Raw genomic sequence first — 18,141 nt, 5'->3', positions numbered from 1 at the left:
TGGCTTCATAGTAAAAGTTGTTTAGCATGACCTACGTATTCACTCCTCAACTCAATGGTCAGGTCAGACCAAACAAGATCACTATGTATAGCCATTAATAGGTACATTATCTACCTATAGGGGCTATAGGTATTCTAAATAAAACGTTGACGTTCGTTAGCACATATAGCTTGTCAAATGACTGTTTCATTTCAAACATAGACACGTGTCTTACACTGTACTAGCACCCAAAAGAAAAGGATGAGTATAGTTTTTTTTGTTCTTATTTACTGACAATTTGGTTTGACCAACTATATATTGCCTTATTAAAGCCTATCATGATCTCGTGTACCATCTTGGAAAAAGCACCCGTCGTTACGCAAACACTTGTCATTGTCAGTAAGATGGGTGTTTTATCTGTATGGTTAAAACGCAATCATCATAGGCTCAATCTAACTTATTAAAATACTACCTATATTGTTATTGTTCAGTTCTTTCACATTTATATAAATATCCTTTTTAAGTTTTTAAAGTAGGTACCGACCAATAAAACGTCATCTTTAACTTTAAAAGATCTTTTAAAGGTACAGTATTCTAATAATGGATTTAATTATGATACCTTAATGCATAAAATGCAATCATCATAGGCCCAATCTAACTTATTATAATACTATTGTTATTGTTCAATTCTTTCACATTTATACAAACATCATTTTTAGGTTTATAAAGCAGGTACCGACCAATAAAACATCATCTTTAACTTTAAAAGATCTGCAGTATTACTATTATCTGAATATCCATATTTTAATAATGGATTTAATTATGATATTTTAATGCATAAAATGCAATCATCATACTCATCATAGGCCCAATCTAACTTATTATAATACAATTGTTCAATTCTTTCACATTTATACAAACATCATTTTTAAGTTTATAAAGTAGGTACCGATACCGACCAATAAAACATCATCTTTATCTTTAAAAGATCTACAGTATTACTATTATCTGAATATTCATGTTCTAGAAGTCTAGATCTAGTTTTGCCAATAGTTTACGTTAAGTACGTACCTATATGCTTAAAAATCCCCGGCAAGCTCGATTTTCCATACAAACGTAGTTACGCTCTCATTTTAAAACGTCTATCTTGATTGCTCCGAAACTTAGTACTTACAATAGGATAAGGTATATCTAGGTCTGAAATTAGTTTATGTAGCTTAAGATATCATAGTAAAAAAAATACAGAGAATTTAAGTTTTTCATACAAAACTTGTTTTTGCTCTATTTCGATTGTTTTATATACTAGAGATATATAAACTAATTTCAGACCTAAATATACCTCATATCATTGTATGTGCAAAGCTTTATTACAATCCAACACGTAGTTTTAAAATGAGAACGGAACTCCATTTATATGGGAAGGTGAAATTCGGCCGAGCTTGCCAGGGACTTAAAACACGACCGAAGGGATTGTTTTAAATCGACACGAGTTGCGAATTACCTATTCGCACGTGTATCGTACGTTTCACAGTATATATGGCCCTTTTAATTTTCGACGTAGTTACGTAATGTGCTTCTTATAGCACAGGGTGTGCTAATGGAGCACCAGATGTACTGTAATAGTATTTTATACAATCGTGATATAATAGAGAGATATAATATTGTCTTTGGTAACCGCGATAGTTACTCATGAAATAAAACTATGAAAACGGATTATATCGCGTAAGTATATTGAATTATGTTGCGTTTTTAGTATGTGGATATTTTGGAACTTTGTAGTATTTTTCTCAGTCACCCGTTGACCACGAACGCTGTAAAGGGTTCGAAACGTCGGGATGTATTATAAATTCAATATACGCGATATAATCCGTAGAGAGATATAATTGAAAAACTTGATTATATCACTATTGTATACAATACTTTTTCTACGAGTCATCTTAAAATAATACTTTTTCTACTATAAAACCTAAATAATTCAAGAAAATTAGGTAAGTAACTCAGTAGTACAAAAGACATCAACGCGTGCATAATATATGAATAGGTATTACTTATGAAATAGTCGCGCGTTGTTGTCTTTTCCCCTAGACCGCGGCGCCCCGTGATTGGTTAAATTCATTATAGTTGACTAAACCTTTTCGAAATGAATATTATAGTTGAGCTGGGAGCCCATACATGAAAAGTACCCAAATACAGCTTGGTATACGAAATCTTAATTCAACCATTAAAAACGACGAGTAGAAAAAGGTATATTATATGTCACTTAGTGCTTATCTAATGCCATCTCACTGTCCCTACTCTATTATCCGGCGGATCTCTCGCACAGCAGTACGAAGCTAAAACTCCCAAGGTCGCCACGAACAACGATAATGCGGACACGGCGCACACGGCGCCTGAGGTTATGTCGCTGAGCGGCGTCCCGGGCGTGGGCTGGATCGAGAGGAGCAGGAGGAGACCGAAGGCGCTGAGGAGGGAGAAGGAGGAGAGAACGATGTAGCCTGGAAAAAAGAACGGCCATATTAGGGAGGTAAGCATTTGTAAAGCATTTTCTTTTAGGGTGATTAGAACAGTGCTATAGGAAAAGTTTCGCGATAATTTTACGATATAACGATATGTCTGGTAAAAACCATGTAAAAACTTGGTTTATTAGCAACGCTGAATTTTATTGTGTAAATAGTCTTAGCGATGTTAGTAGTGAAAAAATGTTGATTAAATAGAGGCCAAAATGCCAATGTTTGTAAAGTCCCTTCATGAAAAAAAAAACAAGTAATGTTGTTGTTACGAAAAACATGGACAGCACTTAACGTGACTTAACTAACGATTATTCTCTGTCAAATTTAAACTATCGTGAGACATACAAACTTAGCTAACTTAGCGGTTTCGCTTACGTATTTTTAGTCACTCTCGCGACATGTTTTGGAGAGCCTAGGTCTCTATTTTCAAGCACTAACAGTGCCTGAGTGAGTAACGGTCACGACGGGCGGGCCTCACGTACCCGTATTCACGTATTATTCTTTATCTTGATTAGGGGTTTTCTATAAGTATGGCAGTGGCAGTTTCGAACACCGTTGTCGTTGGATCATTGGTATACAAGCATTTCATTACTTCAAATAGCATTTTATGGGCATTTATTTAAGGATTCTTGGCGTTCAAAAAGTTAACTTTTTTCGTGCGTGTTTGGACACTTACTCTACATAATTATGACGTGAAATGTAGCCAACCCACCTGAAATGTAGTTCCTGTTCGGCAGCAGCTGGTGGCGGCGCGAGCGCAGTCCTAAAAGCCCCAAAAGGAAACAGGTGAAGCCCGCGAGCACTCCAAAGTCTAGATAGTACCGTCGGCCAAGCTGCAAACAACAACAAAATTCATCATGATCATCATCATCTCAGCCGAAAGACGTCCACTGCTGGACAAAGGCCTCCCCAAGAATCTCCACAACGAGCGGTCATTCGCTGCCCTCATACCAACGCAGCGTGGGAAGGCCCAAAAGACTAGATGGACCGACGATCTGGTTAAAGTCGCGGGAAACCGTTGGTTGAGGGCAACAAAATTAATCTAACAAAATACAGTACGTAGGTTCAGGTCCTGTCATACCAGAAGGTTAACACATTCACTGCCCCCAACGCACATGTGCGTTCACCGTCATACAAGTTTGTTCCTAGGCCACGCCCCCTGTCAGTGAATGCGTTAAGGAGTTGGCAGAGGACCGGACGAGTTGGAGATTGCTCCACCGACAAGAGCACAGCTCTTAAATATAAAGAAAAAGAAGAACCAATTTGGGATTGCGGGATTGCAAAGTATCGCTACACAAGCTCGGAATAGCTACCTTAATTCTTTAGTTAAAGTTGTATTTATCCTCTAGGGATGTTGAGTTCTCTCTCTCCGTTACTCGCTACGCTCGTCGTTCAATTTTAGATTATTTCGCTGGTTCGGGTATCAAAAGTATCAATGAGCAAAAAAAAAAAAAAAACTATTTTGAACTTAAGCAGGCGACTATCAGCGACATAAAAAAAATTGTGAAAGAAAAATTGAACAGATGTATTACTGTTGCCGAAGTAAGCGTCAATATATATTATGGCAACACTTATGGATACTAAATAGTCCCTACCTAGTTAAGGTTTATTTGATTCTTACCGTATACATCATATAAAAGCTAAGTCCAATAGTAAGTCTACCGCTCAGAGCCAGCATCAAAGCTGCTATAGTGAGTGACGCGGCGGCAGCGCTCATGGTTTTCATATGGATTGTCTATGTGTGTGTGTTTGTTGATCCTTACCGTATACATCATATAAAAGCTAAGTCCAGTAGTAAGTCCACCGCTCAGAGCCAGCATCAAAGCTGCTATAGTGAGTGACGCGGCGGCAGCGCTCATGGTTTTCATATGGATTGTCTATGTGTGTGTGTTTGTTGATCCTTACCGTATACATCATATAAAAGCTAAGTCCAGTAGTAAGTCCACCGCTCAGAGCCAGCATCAAAGCTGCTATAGTGAGTGACGCGGCGGCAGCGCTCATGGTTTTCATATGGATTGTCTATGTGTGTGTGTTTGTTGATCCTTACCGTATACATCATATAAAAGCTAAGTCCAATAGTAAGTCCACCGCTCAAAGCCAGCATCAAAGCTGCTATAGTGAGTGACGCGGCGGCAGCGCTCATGGTTTTCATATGGATTGTCTATGTGTGTGTGTTTGTTGATCCTTACCGTATACATCATATAAAAGCTAAGTCCAGTAGTAAGTCCACCGCTCAGAGTCAGCATCAAAGCTGCTATAGTGAGTGACGCGGCGGCAGCGCTCATGGTTTTCGTGCTGTTGAAGGATTTGTATGTCTCTTCGGAGTACACTGATGGTGGTGCTGCTACCCTGAAACGGTGGGAAAAAATACTTGATATGGTTGTTTTGTATACGAATAATGTCAAATTCATGATTTTATTTTATTTTTTACTATCCATACTAAATTACTTATATTAACACCAAAAACATTTTCATGTAAAATGTTGCCAAGACAAGACCATATTTATTGGCTCGCACTGTCAAAAAGTTATTAAATCTCATATGTTTAGCCAAGCTTTCAATTTAACTACGCACGCCATGTAACTCTACAAGTCCAAACAACACCTTAAGTAAGGCGGGGCAAGACTATCACCGGGGTAAGACTATCACTTGACTTATATCAACCGGGATATGGACCGTGATTACCTTTTGTTTTGTTTTCGAGCTCCCGATATTTCAACGTATAAGTCTAGTGAAACTAACCGTGAATAATTCAAAACTGTATAGGAATTCTCATACTGTTAGTCTTGCTCCGAGTAAAATAAAATAATGTTAGTGTTACCCTTACCCCACCTTACCTTTCGAAATAATTATGTTGCTTGGTCGTTTCACAAAATCCCTACACCCCGTGCCGACACTCACAGCTCGGTCATAAAACTGCGGCGCGCAAAGAAGATTCACGGTTGCAGGCGGCGAGTATAGGAATAATTTTATACCTAAATCTAACTTTTGTGAAGGAGTGAATTTTCTGTACGGTAGTACTATTAGTTAGAGGTCTAATTATACGGGACAAGAACTAGTTGCGTAGGTATGCAGCAGATTAGCATCTGAGCATCTGTCTATGTTGCAATGTCAGGTGCCAATTATCCTCATCATTATTATACTCATCGTACGCCCTATTAAAAAAAATGGCGGATACAGGTGGCCCTGGCGAGTGGTCAAGAACCTCTTGATTTTTTCCTTGAGGGTAATCCCTTTAAATACTAAATTACTTAATTCAGACATCTTACTTAATTCAGAATCCTAAATGACTTAGTCACTTAATGCACACACCTTACTTAATTCAGATCCTTAATGACATTTATTAGGTGTATCCGCGTTTAGTTAGTACGTAAGCCTCTGATGATTGCACTAGCTTGGAACATTTTTATAAGATTCTATTGAGAATCTGGCATCCTTACGACGACTGAATTATCGGGAGGCGATTACAAAAAAATGACGTGTTTGGGTGGCTGCCGTTCCTCAACCCACCTATGGAGCGGCAGCTGACGTCTACAAGGGTTCAATACACATCGCCCTTAACCACTTAACGAGTTTATTCTCGGGATTATGTTGGTCATGGTAATCTATTCCTGGCCCGCGGTTTATTACAACAACAAAATCAACAAACATTATCTTAATAACAAAATTTCCGTGAGACACAGACATATTAAATATATTAATAACGGGTCACTCACATACTTACTTCGCCACGTTTCACGCTTCACGTTTTTGCGGAGTGACCCGTTATTAATATTATTTAAACATTATCTTGATCTACTATTTGATACACGAAAAAGAAGTACGAGTAATCTACTTTAGGTAAGTACTTACCTGGGAACAATAACCGCCGTACTCTTCTTCTCCTTCTTTGGACTCCTTCTTTCATAATCCCTCCTACTCTCCCTACTTATTTCTCTCCTGTCCATATCAAAACTCCGCTCCCGACTCTTCTCCCTAAAACTAGTCACAAACACATCATGCCTTTCAAACTCTTCTGGAGTCCCGTAATGTAACTTCTGTTGAGCTTTTGGAGATATAGGAGACGTGGCATTTCTTGGAGACGTCAAGTTAGCACATGATTTTGAAGGAGTAACGCCATGAGTAGGTGTACTGTGCGTAATCTTTTGAGGAGTTCCTGTATACCGATTTGGACTTGTAGCCTTATTAGGAGTTATCCTTACAGACGGTTGACTGGCATAGCTCTTTAATTTCCTAGGCGTAGATAGCAGTTCATGTAGTTTCTGTGTCGCTATTATATTCTTTTTAGTCATTACAGGGCTTGATATGGTAACACTGTTTTTTTTAACTGGTTCGTCATCGTCTGAAGGTACTATTGCGTATCTATGCGTCTTTCCATTTACAGTCTTGACAATTTCAGTTGGTATTTCTTTCAATTCGTGTTCATCTGGCGCGTCGACGTTATATTCTTCTATTTCGTTGGCATTCGCTTCTATTATCCTCTTTTTCGTTGGAGAATAGTCTGCTAGATCATCAAAATCGTCTCTGATAACTTCGTACCTGTGTTTAACACGGCTGTCTTCCAAACCATCATCCCTTTCAGCGTTTCTATCGTATTTAGTCTTTTGTAATTTAAATTGTGCCATTTCCAAGTCTTCACTCCTTGTCCTACATCTGACTGGAGTTCGTGTAGGCTTGCACATCAAAGAAGACTGCCTATGGAACTGTTTTTGGAACTTCGGCGGTTTCGGCGGCAATTCTGGAGGCTCATCTCTGTTTCTCATAGCGCCTGCTGGCGATATCCTTAAAGGATTATCAGAAATATCTGTCCTCAGTATCCTGTTGCTGTATTCGACTTTTCTTGGCGAATTCCCGCCTAGCGGAGACATTCTTCTGTCCGGACTTTTGACATATTTTGTGTAAGCTTCGCTCTGCCCGCAAAAGGCCGGGTTTGAGTAATATTTATATACTATTTTAGGCGAATCCATATTATAAGCGTAAGGTTTCCCCGAGTGCGTGGTTCCGTTGAGTTTCTTAGAAAGGGGTGTGCTTCAAAGCATGACCGTTAAGGTATTGTGCTCTCGTCCTTTTATTACTTGCTTTATTATTATTACAAAGTCACAATGTTTCACCTATTACATAAGATCTCGTAAACACTTGACTTTCCCGTTCACTTTTTCAAAATTTAACGATCACTTTTTAAGAACGCAACTTTTACACTTCACTTTTTAAACTTATTAAAATATTCACTTACGTACACCTTTCTTAATCTGTTTAGGTATACTTTTTCTAGCCTATATTATTACTTCACTATATTATTATTACTTCATAATTATTAATAATGTACACGTATGTCTCGTTCAACGGATAACCGTCAACTGTACCTATTTCAAAAAAACTTGGGGTCGCGGCGTACGCGCACCCTTATGGCACGCGCTATTCGAAATTCAAATAAAACGACCGTTAAACCAATTCATATCCTACTAACTCAACAATAAGATTGATTTTAAATTGATACTGTACCTGTTATGCTTTTATATTCGTATTCGATTTCAAACGGATGTAAGTAGTATTTCGTTCATTTCGTTTTGAGTCGTGTGAAATTCACATAAGGTTGGTTTCAGCATAGCCAGCTATTGTTATTGTGTCGTTGTGTCTGTCTGTTGTGCAATTATTGAATGAGCCCGGTGAGCGGAAACACAGAGGGAATGCCTTAGGGGTCCTTAAGTAGGGTTTTTAAAACGGCGACCGTTTGTAGGTATGTCAAGTTGTGTATGTGTAATATTATTCTGCAAGTGCAGGTTTTACTTGACTTTTCGATAAGAGAAGTTGCTTTGCAATCGAAAGTATATATTTACCTATGTATCTGTCGTTTGTATAGGTATGTAAATAATTAAAGAAACCCTACAATTACCTAGGTCAGCTCTAGGTAGATGAGATTCTACAAAATCTGCGCCACCTTTCGTGAATCGACCTACACTTAGAGTTAGACCAAGATAAGTCTGCAGCAATTTTGATAGCACACGCAGTGCAAGTGTTATTTATACGTCATAATTTCATAGAAGTTTGACGTTTAAAATAACACTTGCACTGCGTATGCTATCAAAATCGCTGCAGACTTTTCTTCGTCTAACTCTACCTGGTTCGTCTCAGCTAATTTCTGCACTGACTGGCAGAACCAAGTGTGAAATGTCACTAATCGTCATGATTTCATACAAATTTGACGTCCATCGTGAGTATCGTGACACTCCACACTTTGTCACTGTCAAGCTACGTCTGACTACTAGGTTTATGTTTACAAGTTTTTGGTGGTGTCCAGTCATATGGAACACAAAAACAACCAGCCATGCACATCCTCACCTGCCGCGCAGATGCATCTATCTGTCTCTCTCACTCTTCTTTCTCACTCACACTAGGGCAGAGGTCAGTACGGTCAGTTGTAATATCCCTGACCATTTTAGCACCTTGTCACTATAACTGCTTTCAGTTGTTTAACTGATGCATTTATTGCCAAGCTGTTGAAGCTGGTGCGACAAAGTTGCAAAATATTCATATTAATAAAATTGCAAGTTTTATAGATGAGGGGCGGCTAACCGAGGGTGACCATTTGGTTCTTAGTTTAAGTTTCGACTGTACTATGTAGGTACAGTCGCCATCAGATATATCGGGGCGAGCAAGGTGCTCACAAATATCTGAATACGCCTCTATTGTCAAGGCGTAATAAGTGCGTGTTCAGATATTTTTGAGCACCTCGGCCGCTCCGATATATCTGATGGCGACTGTACATACATTGCAATGCAGGTTATGTGAGCATGAATATCTGTATCCCTATAGTGTAGACTACACTAAAGGGATACAGATATTCAAGACTACACTGTATAGTACATTCGATAGCGTGACGTGGGTTCCCTATTGTTTTGCAGAAAGTTTTTTAACACATATTTATTATATTTATTTATTATTTATTTATTTTTTATATTTATTATTTATTTATTTTATATAAGGTGCAACGCAGGTCAACTAAGATGGTATATGGATTACGTAATAAGCCATATGACCAAAGGCTTGCCAATCTTGGCTTGACAACCCTGGAGCGAAGAAGACAGCGTGGTGACCTCATTGAAACATTCAAGATCATACACGATCATTATGACTTACCTGAACTAAAGGACCTGTTTGTTATGAGCGAGAATAATCGTCTAAGAGGCCACAGCTTAAAGATTATTCGAGTTCCCAGCACAAGCAATCCTAGGAAGCACTTTCTATCAAACCGCGTCGTACGCGAGTGGAATAAATTACCAGAAGCAGTGATATGTGCTCCTTCAGTGAACACCTTTAAAAACAGACTTGACAAACACTTAAAACAACTAACAAAATGAACACTAATAGACCTAATAGTAAAAAAAAAACAAGTGCAGTGATATACACGCATCAGCTTTCAGCTGCTAGTGTATTAAACAATATAATAATAATAATAATAATAATATTTGTATTGCATAATGTTACTTGGCAGAAATGTCGTTTGGGAGAATTACCTTTCGCATATTACTTTGCAGAATTTCTTTTCGCATAGTATTATTTGGCAGAAAACCTTAACCTAACCCACTTAGTAAATTCTGCCAAAGATAGATATAACTCCGTAATAGATGGATACAGTCTAAGGAAAAAACGTGCCTCGAAAATCAAGAAAATTTGATTCTCGTTCAGAGGGCGCTACTAGTTTTGGCCTACTGTCGTATAGATGGCGTTGACGGTTTCGTTTGTTATTTAACAATTTAAACGCATATCAGTGAAAGAACATGGGTCAAAATCATAAAAATAATTAATGCAAATAAAAAAAAATCATTTATATATATTTAAATACATTTTATCGTATTTTTATAAATCTTCATTTTTAGTTTTAAAGTGTGTCGACAGATGGCAGTGAATTTACTGGGGTTACAAAATTTACTATGACAGTACCGCTCTAGTATAAGTTACTCTATGATTCTGCCAAATGAATATTACGCGAAATTACTATTATGGCTGTGACTATACTGTGAGTATATATATTTATGCGAAAGTATCATTCGTTTTAAAGTTTTCTGCGATACGTGCTATGCGAAGTGGTATTTCTGAGAAATAATATTCTGCCAGATGAGGGTAACCCCGTTAAACTATACATATATGGTCAATCATGGCTAAGGGTAAGAACTATTATAATCGGTGACGTAGTTCGTTTGTATGGGAAGGTGAAATTCGGCCAAGCTTGCCGGGGACTCTTATATTAAAACATGGTTGTCAATATTATTGTCATTCGGGCTACCGCCAAGGCGCCAAGGTCGCGATATTGGTCCTTTGTGAAACAGGAGACGATCGATAATCTAGGCGCCCGCGCATGCGGGACAGCGATCGACAACCTTTTTTGTATAACGACTGTATGAAGAAATCAACGTGAAAGTTTGTATGATTGGATATTTCGATGTTTGGTAATTTGTTCCTCCTTCACACGTAAACGGCAATTTGGATTTCAATGAAATTTCCGGACGCCGAGGATTTTGCATCCTCTTGCCAACTAACAGTCCAAAGTAGCAAACGGGTCAAAATTCTTATCGTTCTGGTTTTTTGTTACCAATAAATGTGACGGAGTGTAGCTTTTTGTATAAGATGAAATTTAGTTTTTAATTTTTCTCATGTAAAATATAATCTACACTTAGAAAGACATGCGATAGCACTCGACATTATGTATTTATTTGATATTAGACGGAAATACAAGCTTAACAGTGGTCAGAAACAAGACAACGAAAAGAATTTTTACCCAATTAACTGCCAGAAGATGTCATCAACTGCGTCTGTAAACCGGAATTCGTAATTGAATTTTGTAAAGAGTTTCTCAAAAGTTATGCACGAAATTTATTTGACGGTGTGCGAAGGAAGGACGCTTAGCCTCCTTAATTCCTCGTGCTCAGCATCCTTTCTTTAGAAAGGTATAGGAGACCTACTACGGCGGAGTCGAATAAATCCCCGATATGATAAATCTTCTATAATTACTTATTACTTAAGGGCGCACTTGGGAAGACCGACTGGTGGCCGCTCGGTAGGTCGGCCCAGATACTGCTGGGGAGACAGTGTAGAAGCGGATCTGCGTCAGCTTCAAGCCGATAATTGGCAGGAAACGGCGCAGGAATGGGAAAAGTGGAGTGCTTCCGTTTCGGAGGCCAAGCCCTTCTTTGCGTCGCTGAGCCATATTAGTTAGTTAATTACTTAATAAATACAATAACATTTAAATGACACGGAACATTGGCGATTATTTCTAAACTAACTTTTGCCCGCGACTTCGTCTGCGTGGAATCACTAACCGCAGCTAGAGTAAGTTTAGCGCCTGGAAGTGTGATAGCAATCATTCAATTTGAGCACACAGACAGACAGACTTTCGCATTTATAATATCAAAGATAGATATAACTCCGTAATAGATGGATACAGTCTAAGGAAAAATGTGCCTCGAAACTCGAAAATCAAGAAAATTTGATTCTCGTTCAGCGGGCGCTACTAGTTTTGGCCTACAGTCGTATAGATGGCGTTGACGGTTTCGTTTGTTATTTAACCATTTTAACGCATATCAGTGAAAGAACATGGGTCAAAATCATAAAAATAATTAATGCAAATAAAAAAAATCATTTATCTATATTTAAATACATTCTATCGTATTTTTATAAATCTTCATTTTTAGTTTTAAAGTGTGTCGACTGATGGCAGTGAATTTCTTGGGGTTACAAAATTTACTATGACAGTACCACTCTAGTATCAGTTACTCTATGATAATATTAAGTATGGATGTCGTTCAATAGCTTAGAGACGGCAAAAAAGGCCACACCGCGCCACACAGGTAGTCAGGTATGTTTTAATAAATCACAGTTGTGTCTTAGAAGTGTAGTGGCAAGAACAACCCGTAGACCCGTACAGATGTAGGTACTGCATAATTGTTTACCATCGTATTTTCACGGAAACGCACGAACGTGTTATGCTATTTCAGTCAGTCTCAGTACAATAAGTACTGAGGTTGACTGAAGTAGCATGACAAATACGAACGTTTCCGAGAAAATACGATGGCAAAAAAATTATATGCACTACATCTGTACGATACATTGGATTTTGGAATTTCTATCCCTTGCCATTTGCCATCAGTGCGCGACCCCTGGCCGCAGCTGCGCGCGCAGCTGCTCGCGACCGTTACTGGCGCGTGCGCAGTGCGCACCATCCCCAAATCCATTCATAGTAAACATCGGTGTTAAAGTCAAAAGGACGTAACAGATAAGAATAGGTTACTAAGATGAGTCGTTTTGTGTATGGACATTATATGCACTTTTACGTTAATGACGTCACATCACATATTCAAGACGGTTTGACACCTCTCATTAAGATAAGTATGTACCAGTACGGCTACCACCAGTTTGACACTGACATATTCGCTGACGTCTGCGTAACTTTTATTTTTTAAAGTCAGACCAGGCTAAGTTGGCAGCGATTTCGACAGCATAGACATTTACCTATATTTATCCCTGCCGCTTCTTTTCGCCATCGCCCTACGCGACAACATTACCATCCTTACCACTTAGATGGTTGGCAGTCCTCAACTGTGCGTTTCTCTAGAAACTTCCTGCCTCGCACAGCTAAACTGTGGAATGAACTGTCGCCTGCGGTATTTCCGGACCGATATGACCTTCAAACCTTCAAGAAAAGAGCGTACTCCCATCTTAAAGGCCGGCAACGCACTTACAACCCCTCTGGTGTTGCGGGTGTCCATGGGCGGCGGTAATCGCTTACCATCAGGTGATCCGTCTGCTCGTTTGCCTCCTATTTCATAAAAAAAAAATATTTTTTATTATTTATTTTCGCTTTTTACCGATAAGACCGCCTGTTGTTACCTGTTTCTATTTTTCTTTAAAATTTCTTTGTAGTTTTACATGTATGTAAAATGTATAATTTTGGTGCAATAAACTCAAACCAAAGAGGATATAATATTATAGAGCGGTACTGTCATAGTAGAATTTGTAACAGTGTTATATAGTATTATACATCTTAATTTTTAGTTTTAATCGTGTGTCGATAGATGGCAGTGACTTTACTGTGGCTAAAAAATTTACTATGACAGTACCGCTCTATCCTAGTATATCCTCTTTGGTCATTTTATATTAATTCTGAAATGGGAATACATGAAACGAAAATATGCACATACAAAATTAACTTTAGAAAGCATAAAATAACTTGTTATGACTGTGGGTAGTTAAGAACTGCATATTTTTATTCTACCTTACAAATCATTCAATTGTTACGAGGATAAACTGTTAGCTTTCCTGATTGGCTGGCGCATTTCTCCTAAGCCCTATAAAAACTCGGGTATTTGCTGCTGACAGCTTAATCGTATATTGTAAACTAAACACAAATATAAAAACAAAATGGCTCCCGTCAAAGTTCCAAAGAAACCGCTCAAGTCCATGGAACCTGCAGGGAGTCTGATCCCGAAAAAGAAGAAAGCCGGCAAGAATATGTCAAGAAAGAACTACGACAGCTTCTCAATATACCTCTTCAAAGTATTAAAATCATGTACAGACATCAACGTCGGAATCTCAAGAAAAAGCATCATAATCATGAACGATTTCGTCAACGATATCATAGAACGAATCGCTTGGGAAGCTGGAAGACTTATTAGCACACGGAAAGAAGACTACTTTGAGCGAGAACGAAATACGAACGGCCACAAAACTACTCATTCCTGGCGAGCTAGGAAAGCACGCATTGCTGGAGAGGGAGAAAGCGCTCCGAAACTACAAGAACAACTCGAACAGCCAGAGTTATTGATTTTAGTTAATGTGTTAAGTCGATATTTAAATTTGATTATTTTTATTTGCAATTGTTGACATGAATGGCCCTTTTAGGGCCGAAATAGTCTGTTTCTACTAAGCATATAGTCGATCGATCGTTCCATAACACAATTTAATCAAGCCTTTTTGGCTTACCTGGTGAATCTGACAAGTGATCACTTAACTGCCCCTGTAGGATTAACACGAAGAGCGAGCGCTACGACAATACCACGCGCACGTGATAGACTATGGCAGCCATTCTCAGTGTGCTCCGCGGACCCCTAGGGCTTCGCAAAGCCCCTGTGGGGGCTCCGCGAGAAGAAGTCTCTGGTCCATAGTTTATTTGACGAACGTATTTTTTATTTTTTTGTATTTTACATCATATCATTTTTATTTGTCACCAACGACTTAAGAGCCCATCAACGTGCTCTCACTAGCGCCACTGGTAAATAATTGTGATTATTAAAATTTAACGATAGATATTTAAAAGAGGGGGCCGCTACGTACTGTATTTTGTATTTAAGTACCTTTTGAATACATCAAGCTAGTTTTTATGTTGCTGGATTCGTAGATATACTTATGAACTCAAAATAAAAACGGCAGTTTTATCTTTGGACGCATGGATTTTATGTGACGTGATTGCTTGCAGATAAAGGTTTAGGTAAAAATATTTTAAATGAATAGGTATATAGGTACTTAAACCGGAATATGAAACGAAAGTTCTATACAAATTAACTTTAGACAGCATAAAATAGCATGTGAAGAACGTGTGGGTAGTTTAGAACGGCATATTTTATTCTACCCGACAAATCATTCAATGATTACGAGGACAAACTGTTCGCTTTCGTGATTGGCTGGCGCATTTCTCCTAAGCCCTATAAAAACACAGTCATTTGCTACTGACAGCTTAATACGCGAAATATTCTGAATATCACTAGTCATAATCGTAAATTGTAAACTTAACACAAATATACAAAAAATGGCTCCCGTAAAAGTTCCTAAGAAAGCGCTCAAGTCCATGGAACCTGCAGGGGGTCTGATCCCGAAGAAAAAGAAAGCCGGCAAGAAGATGTCAAGAAAGAACTACGACAGCTTCGCAATATACCTCTTCAAAGTATTAAAAACACATATAGAAATCAACGTCGGAATCTCAAGAAAAAGCATCATGATCATGAATGATTTCGTCAACGATATCATAGAACGAATCGCTTGTGAAGCTGGAAGACTCATAGCACACGGAAAGAAGACTACTTTGAGCGAGAACGAAATACGAACGGCCACAAAACTACTTATTCCTGGCGAGCTAGGAAAGCACGCAGTGCTGGAGGGGGAGAAAGCGCTCCGAAAATACAAGAACAACTCGAACAGCCAAAGTTATTAATTTTAGTTAATGTGTTAATTAAATCTATTCATTATTTCTATTTCTATTTATTCGATATTTAAATTTAATTATATTTATTTGCAATTGTTGACATGAATGGCCCTTTTTAGGGCCGCAATTGTCTGTTTCTACTAAACACAGAGTCGATTGATCGTTCCAATAACACAATTTAATAATGCAAGCCTTTTTGGCCTAAAGGTACGGACAGACGTGCTCATTACTAGCACGAAAGCATGCTTTTATTGAGCAAGTGCTCATTAAAAGCAAGTGTGTCACCACATTACTAGTAATGAGCATGCTTATTTACACTGGCAGCCATTCTCAAAGTGTCCATCGCGGACCCCTAGGGCTCCGCAAAGCCTCTGGGGCGGGGCTCCGCGAGAAGAGATATCTGGTCCACAGTTAATTTGACGAACGAATTTTTTATTTTATTTGTAGAATTTATTTTTCACTCACTGCTCACTAGTGCCACTGCTCAGCTATATAATTGTGATTATTTAAATTTAACGATAGACATTTAAAATCCCGGCCAAGTGCGAGTCGGACTCGCGACCTGGGTTCCGTACCATTACGCAAAAAAAGGCAAAAAAATCACGTCCGTTGTATGGGAGCCCCCACTTTTATATTTGAGTTGATTGAATTAAAGGTAAATTGCGGTTTACGATTTATGACGTTCAAACTAATTTTCGGTGGAAGTGTGCATGGTAATGTACATCATATATTTTTTTAGTTTTATCATTCTCTTATTTTAGAAGTTACAGGGGGGGAGGGGGAACATTTTACCACTTTGGAAGTGTCTCTCGCGCAAACTATTCAGTTTAGAAAAAAATGATATTAGAAACCTCAATATAATTTTTGAAGACCTATCCATATAGATACCCCACACGTATGGGTTTGATGAAAAAAATTTTTTTGAGTTTCAGTTCTATGGGGAACCCCCAAAATTTATTGTTTTTTTCTATTTTTGTATAAAAATCTTAATGCCGTTCACAGAATACATTTACTTACCAAGTTTCAACAGTATACGTTGAAACTTGGTAAGTAAATGAACGGTTGGCTACGGAACCCTAAAAAGGGGGCCGCTACATACTGTATTTCGTATTGAAGTACCTTTTGAATACATCAAACTAGTTTTTATATTGCTGGATTCGTAGATCAAAACAAAAACGGCCGTTTTAACTTTGGACGCACGGATTGACGAATCCAGCAACGTCAAAACTATTATAATGTATAATATTGTCTTCGGTTACCGCGATAGTTACTCATGAAATAAAACTATGAAAACGGATTATATCGCGTACTCGTATATTATCGGGTGTCACCCGTTGACCACGAACGCTGTAAAGGGTTCGAAACGTCGGGATGTATTATAAATTCAATATACGCGATATAATCCGTTTTCATAGTTTTATTTCATATTATAATGTATTCAAAAGGTACTTAAATACAAAATATAGTACATAGCGGGCATAGCGGCCCCCTTTCTAAAATATCTGTAGTTAAATTTAAATAATCACAATTATTTTGCAGTGGCGCTAGTGGGCCCGTTCATGGGCTCTTAAGAAGCAAATGTGTAAACATTTTTACTACTATTACTACACCCTAAGGACTAAATACATGCGTACTATGTCCATATGCCTGAATTTTATGTGACGTGATTGCTTGCAGATAGGTTTAGGTAAAAACATTTTAAATGAATAGGTAGGTACTTCAAATCGGAATATGAAACGAAAGTTCTATACAAATTAACTTTAGACAGCATAAAATAGCATGTGAAGAACGTGTGGGTAGTTTAGAACGGCATATTTTATTCTACCCGACAAATCATTCAATGATTACGAGGATAAGCTGTTCTCTTTGGTGATTGGCTGACGCATTTCTCCTAACCCCTGTAAAAACCCGGTCATTTGCTGCTGACAGCTGAAGTTCCGAAGAAAGCGCTATGGAGACTTGAGCGCTTTCTTCGGAACTTTGACGTATAAATAATTTACAATTATAAAATGGAGGTACCTCTTTAACTTTGCTCACCCGTTACCATCAAGATGTTGACTCTTTGGCTTCCCCCATCCAAGTGGACGAGACTGAACAATTGTCTCTCTAACTCCCGCTTATCTCCCATCCGCTAACCATCTTGAACCTTCGCCCCTTGCCATAAGAGCGGCTTTCAAGGTGCGGTGGAGCCTTTCCACTTGCGAATTCACGGTGGTACGAATTCTAGTGGTCCCAAGTTTCTTCAGGAGAGCGTTGAAAAGATTTGACTCGAAGGAACGACCTTGATTATCTGTCGTGATGCGTAGCGGACATTCAAAGCTCGTAATCCAGTGCTCGTACAGACTTTAGCGACAACTTCAGCTGTTATGTCGCGTACTTATTGCCTCAGGCCACTTCGTGCAGCGGTCGATCATTGTGACGCAATATCGATAATAATTTGATATTCTTAGGGGTCCCTAT

The 18,141-nt window shown here is 38.5% G+C and overlaps 2 protein-coding genes and 1 pseudogene across 2 annotated transcripts; 2 read left to right on the top strand and 1 right to left on the bottom strand.

Moving 5' to 3' along the window:
• Positions 1 to 2,250: 2,250 nt before the first annotated feature.
• On the bottom strand, positions 2,251 to 8,004 carry LOC134752682 (uncharacterized). The gene is made up of 4 exons (XM_063688359.1): positions 6,342 to 8,004; positions 4,679 to 4,838; positions 3,202 to 3,322; positions 2,251 to 2,474 (listed from the first exon to the last, which is right to left on the bottom strand). Exons 1-4 carry the CDS (start codon positions 7,454 to 7,456, stop codon positions 2,251 to 2,253), a joined length of 1,620 nt encoding a protein of 539 aa, XP_063544429.1. The 5' UTR covers positions 7,457 to 8,004.
• Positions 8,005 to 13,881: 5,877 nt separating this feature from the next.
• On the top strand, positions 13,882 to 14,383 carry LOC134752654 (late histone H2B.L4-like; annotated as a pseudogene).
• An 827-nt stretch (positions 14,384 to 15,210) lies between these two features.
• On the top strand, positions 15,211 to 15,808 carry LOC134752658 (late histone H2B.L4-like). Its single transcript, XM_063688331.1, has one exon. It carries the CDS (start codon positions 15,289 to 15,291, stop codon positions 15,688 to 15,690), a length of 402 nt encoding a protein of 133 aa, XP_063544401.1. The 5' UTR covers positions 15,211 to 15,288; the 3' UTR covers positions 15,691 to 15,808.
• Positions 15,809 to 18,141: the final 2,333 nt, after the last annotated feature.

Source organism: Cydia strobilella, chromosome 25, assembly GCF_947568885.1.
Source record: "Cydia strobilella chromosome 25, ilCydStro3.1, whole genome shotgun sequence".
Lineage (NCBI taxonomy): Eukaryota > Metazoa > Arthropoda > Insecta > Lepidoptera > Tortricidae > Cydia > Cydia strobilella.
Note: the sequence above shows the minus strand (reverse complement) of the source record. Positions and strands in the feature narration are given on the sequence as shown.

Bases quoted from the DNA above. Each gene is read 5' to 3' on its own strand.
- LOC134752658 (XM_063688331.1), top strand. From the start codon at position 15,289: ATGGCTCCCGTAAAAGTTCCTAAGAAAGCGCTCAAGTCCATGGAACCT.
- LOC134752682 (XM_063688359.1), bottom strand. From the start codon at position 7,456: ATGGATTCGCCTAAAATAGTATATAAATATTACTCAAACCCGGCCTTT. The intron at 4,839-6,341 runs GTAAGTACTTAC...CCACCGTTTCAG, and splicing joins ACGGCGGTTATTGTTCCCAG to GGTAGCAGCACCACCATCAG. The intron at 2,475-3,201 runs GTGGGTTGGCTA...TCTTTTTTCCAG, and splicing joins GAACAGGAACTACATTTCAG to GCTACATCGTTCTCTCCTCC.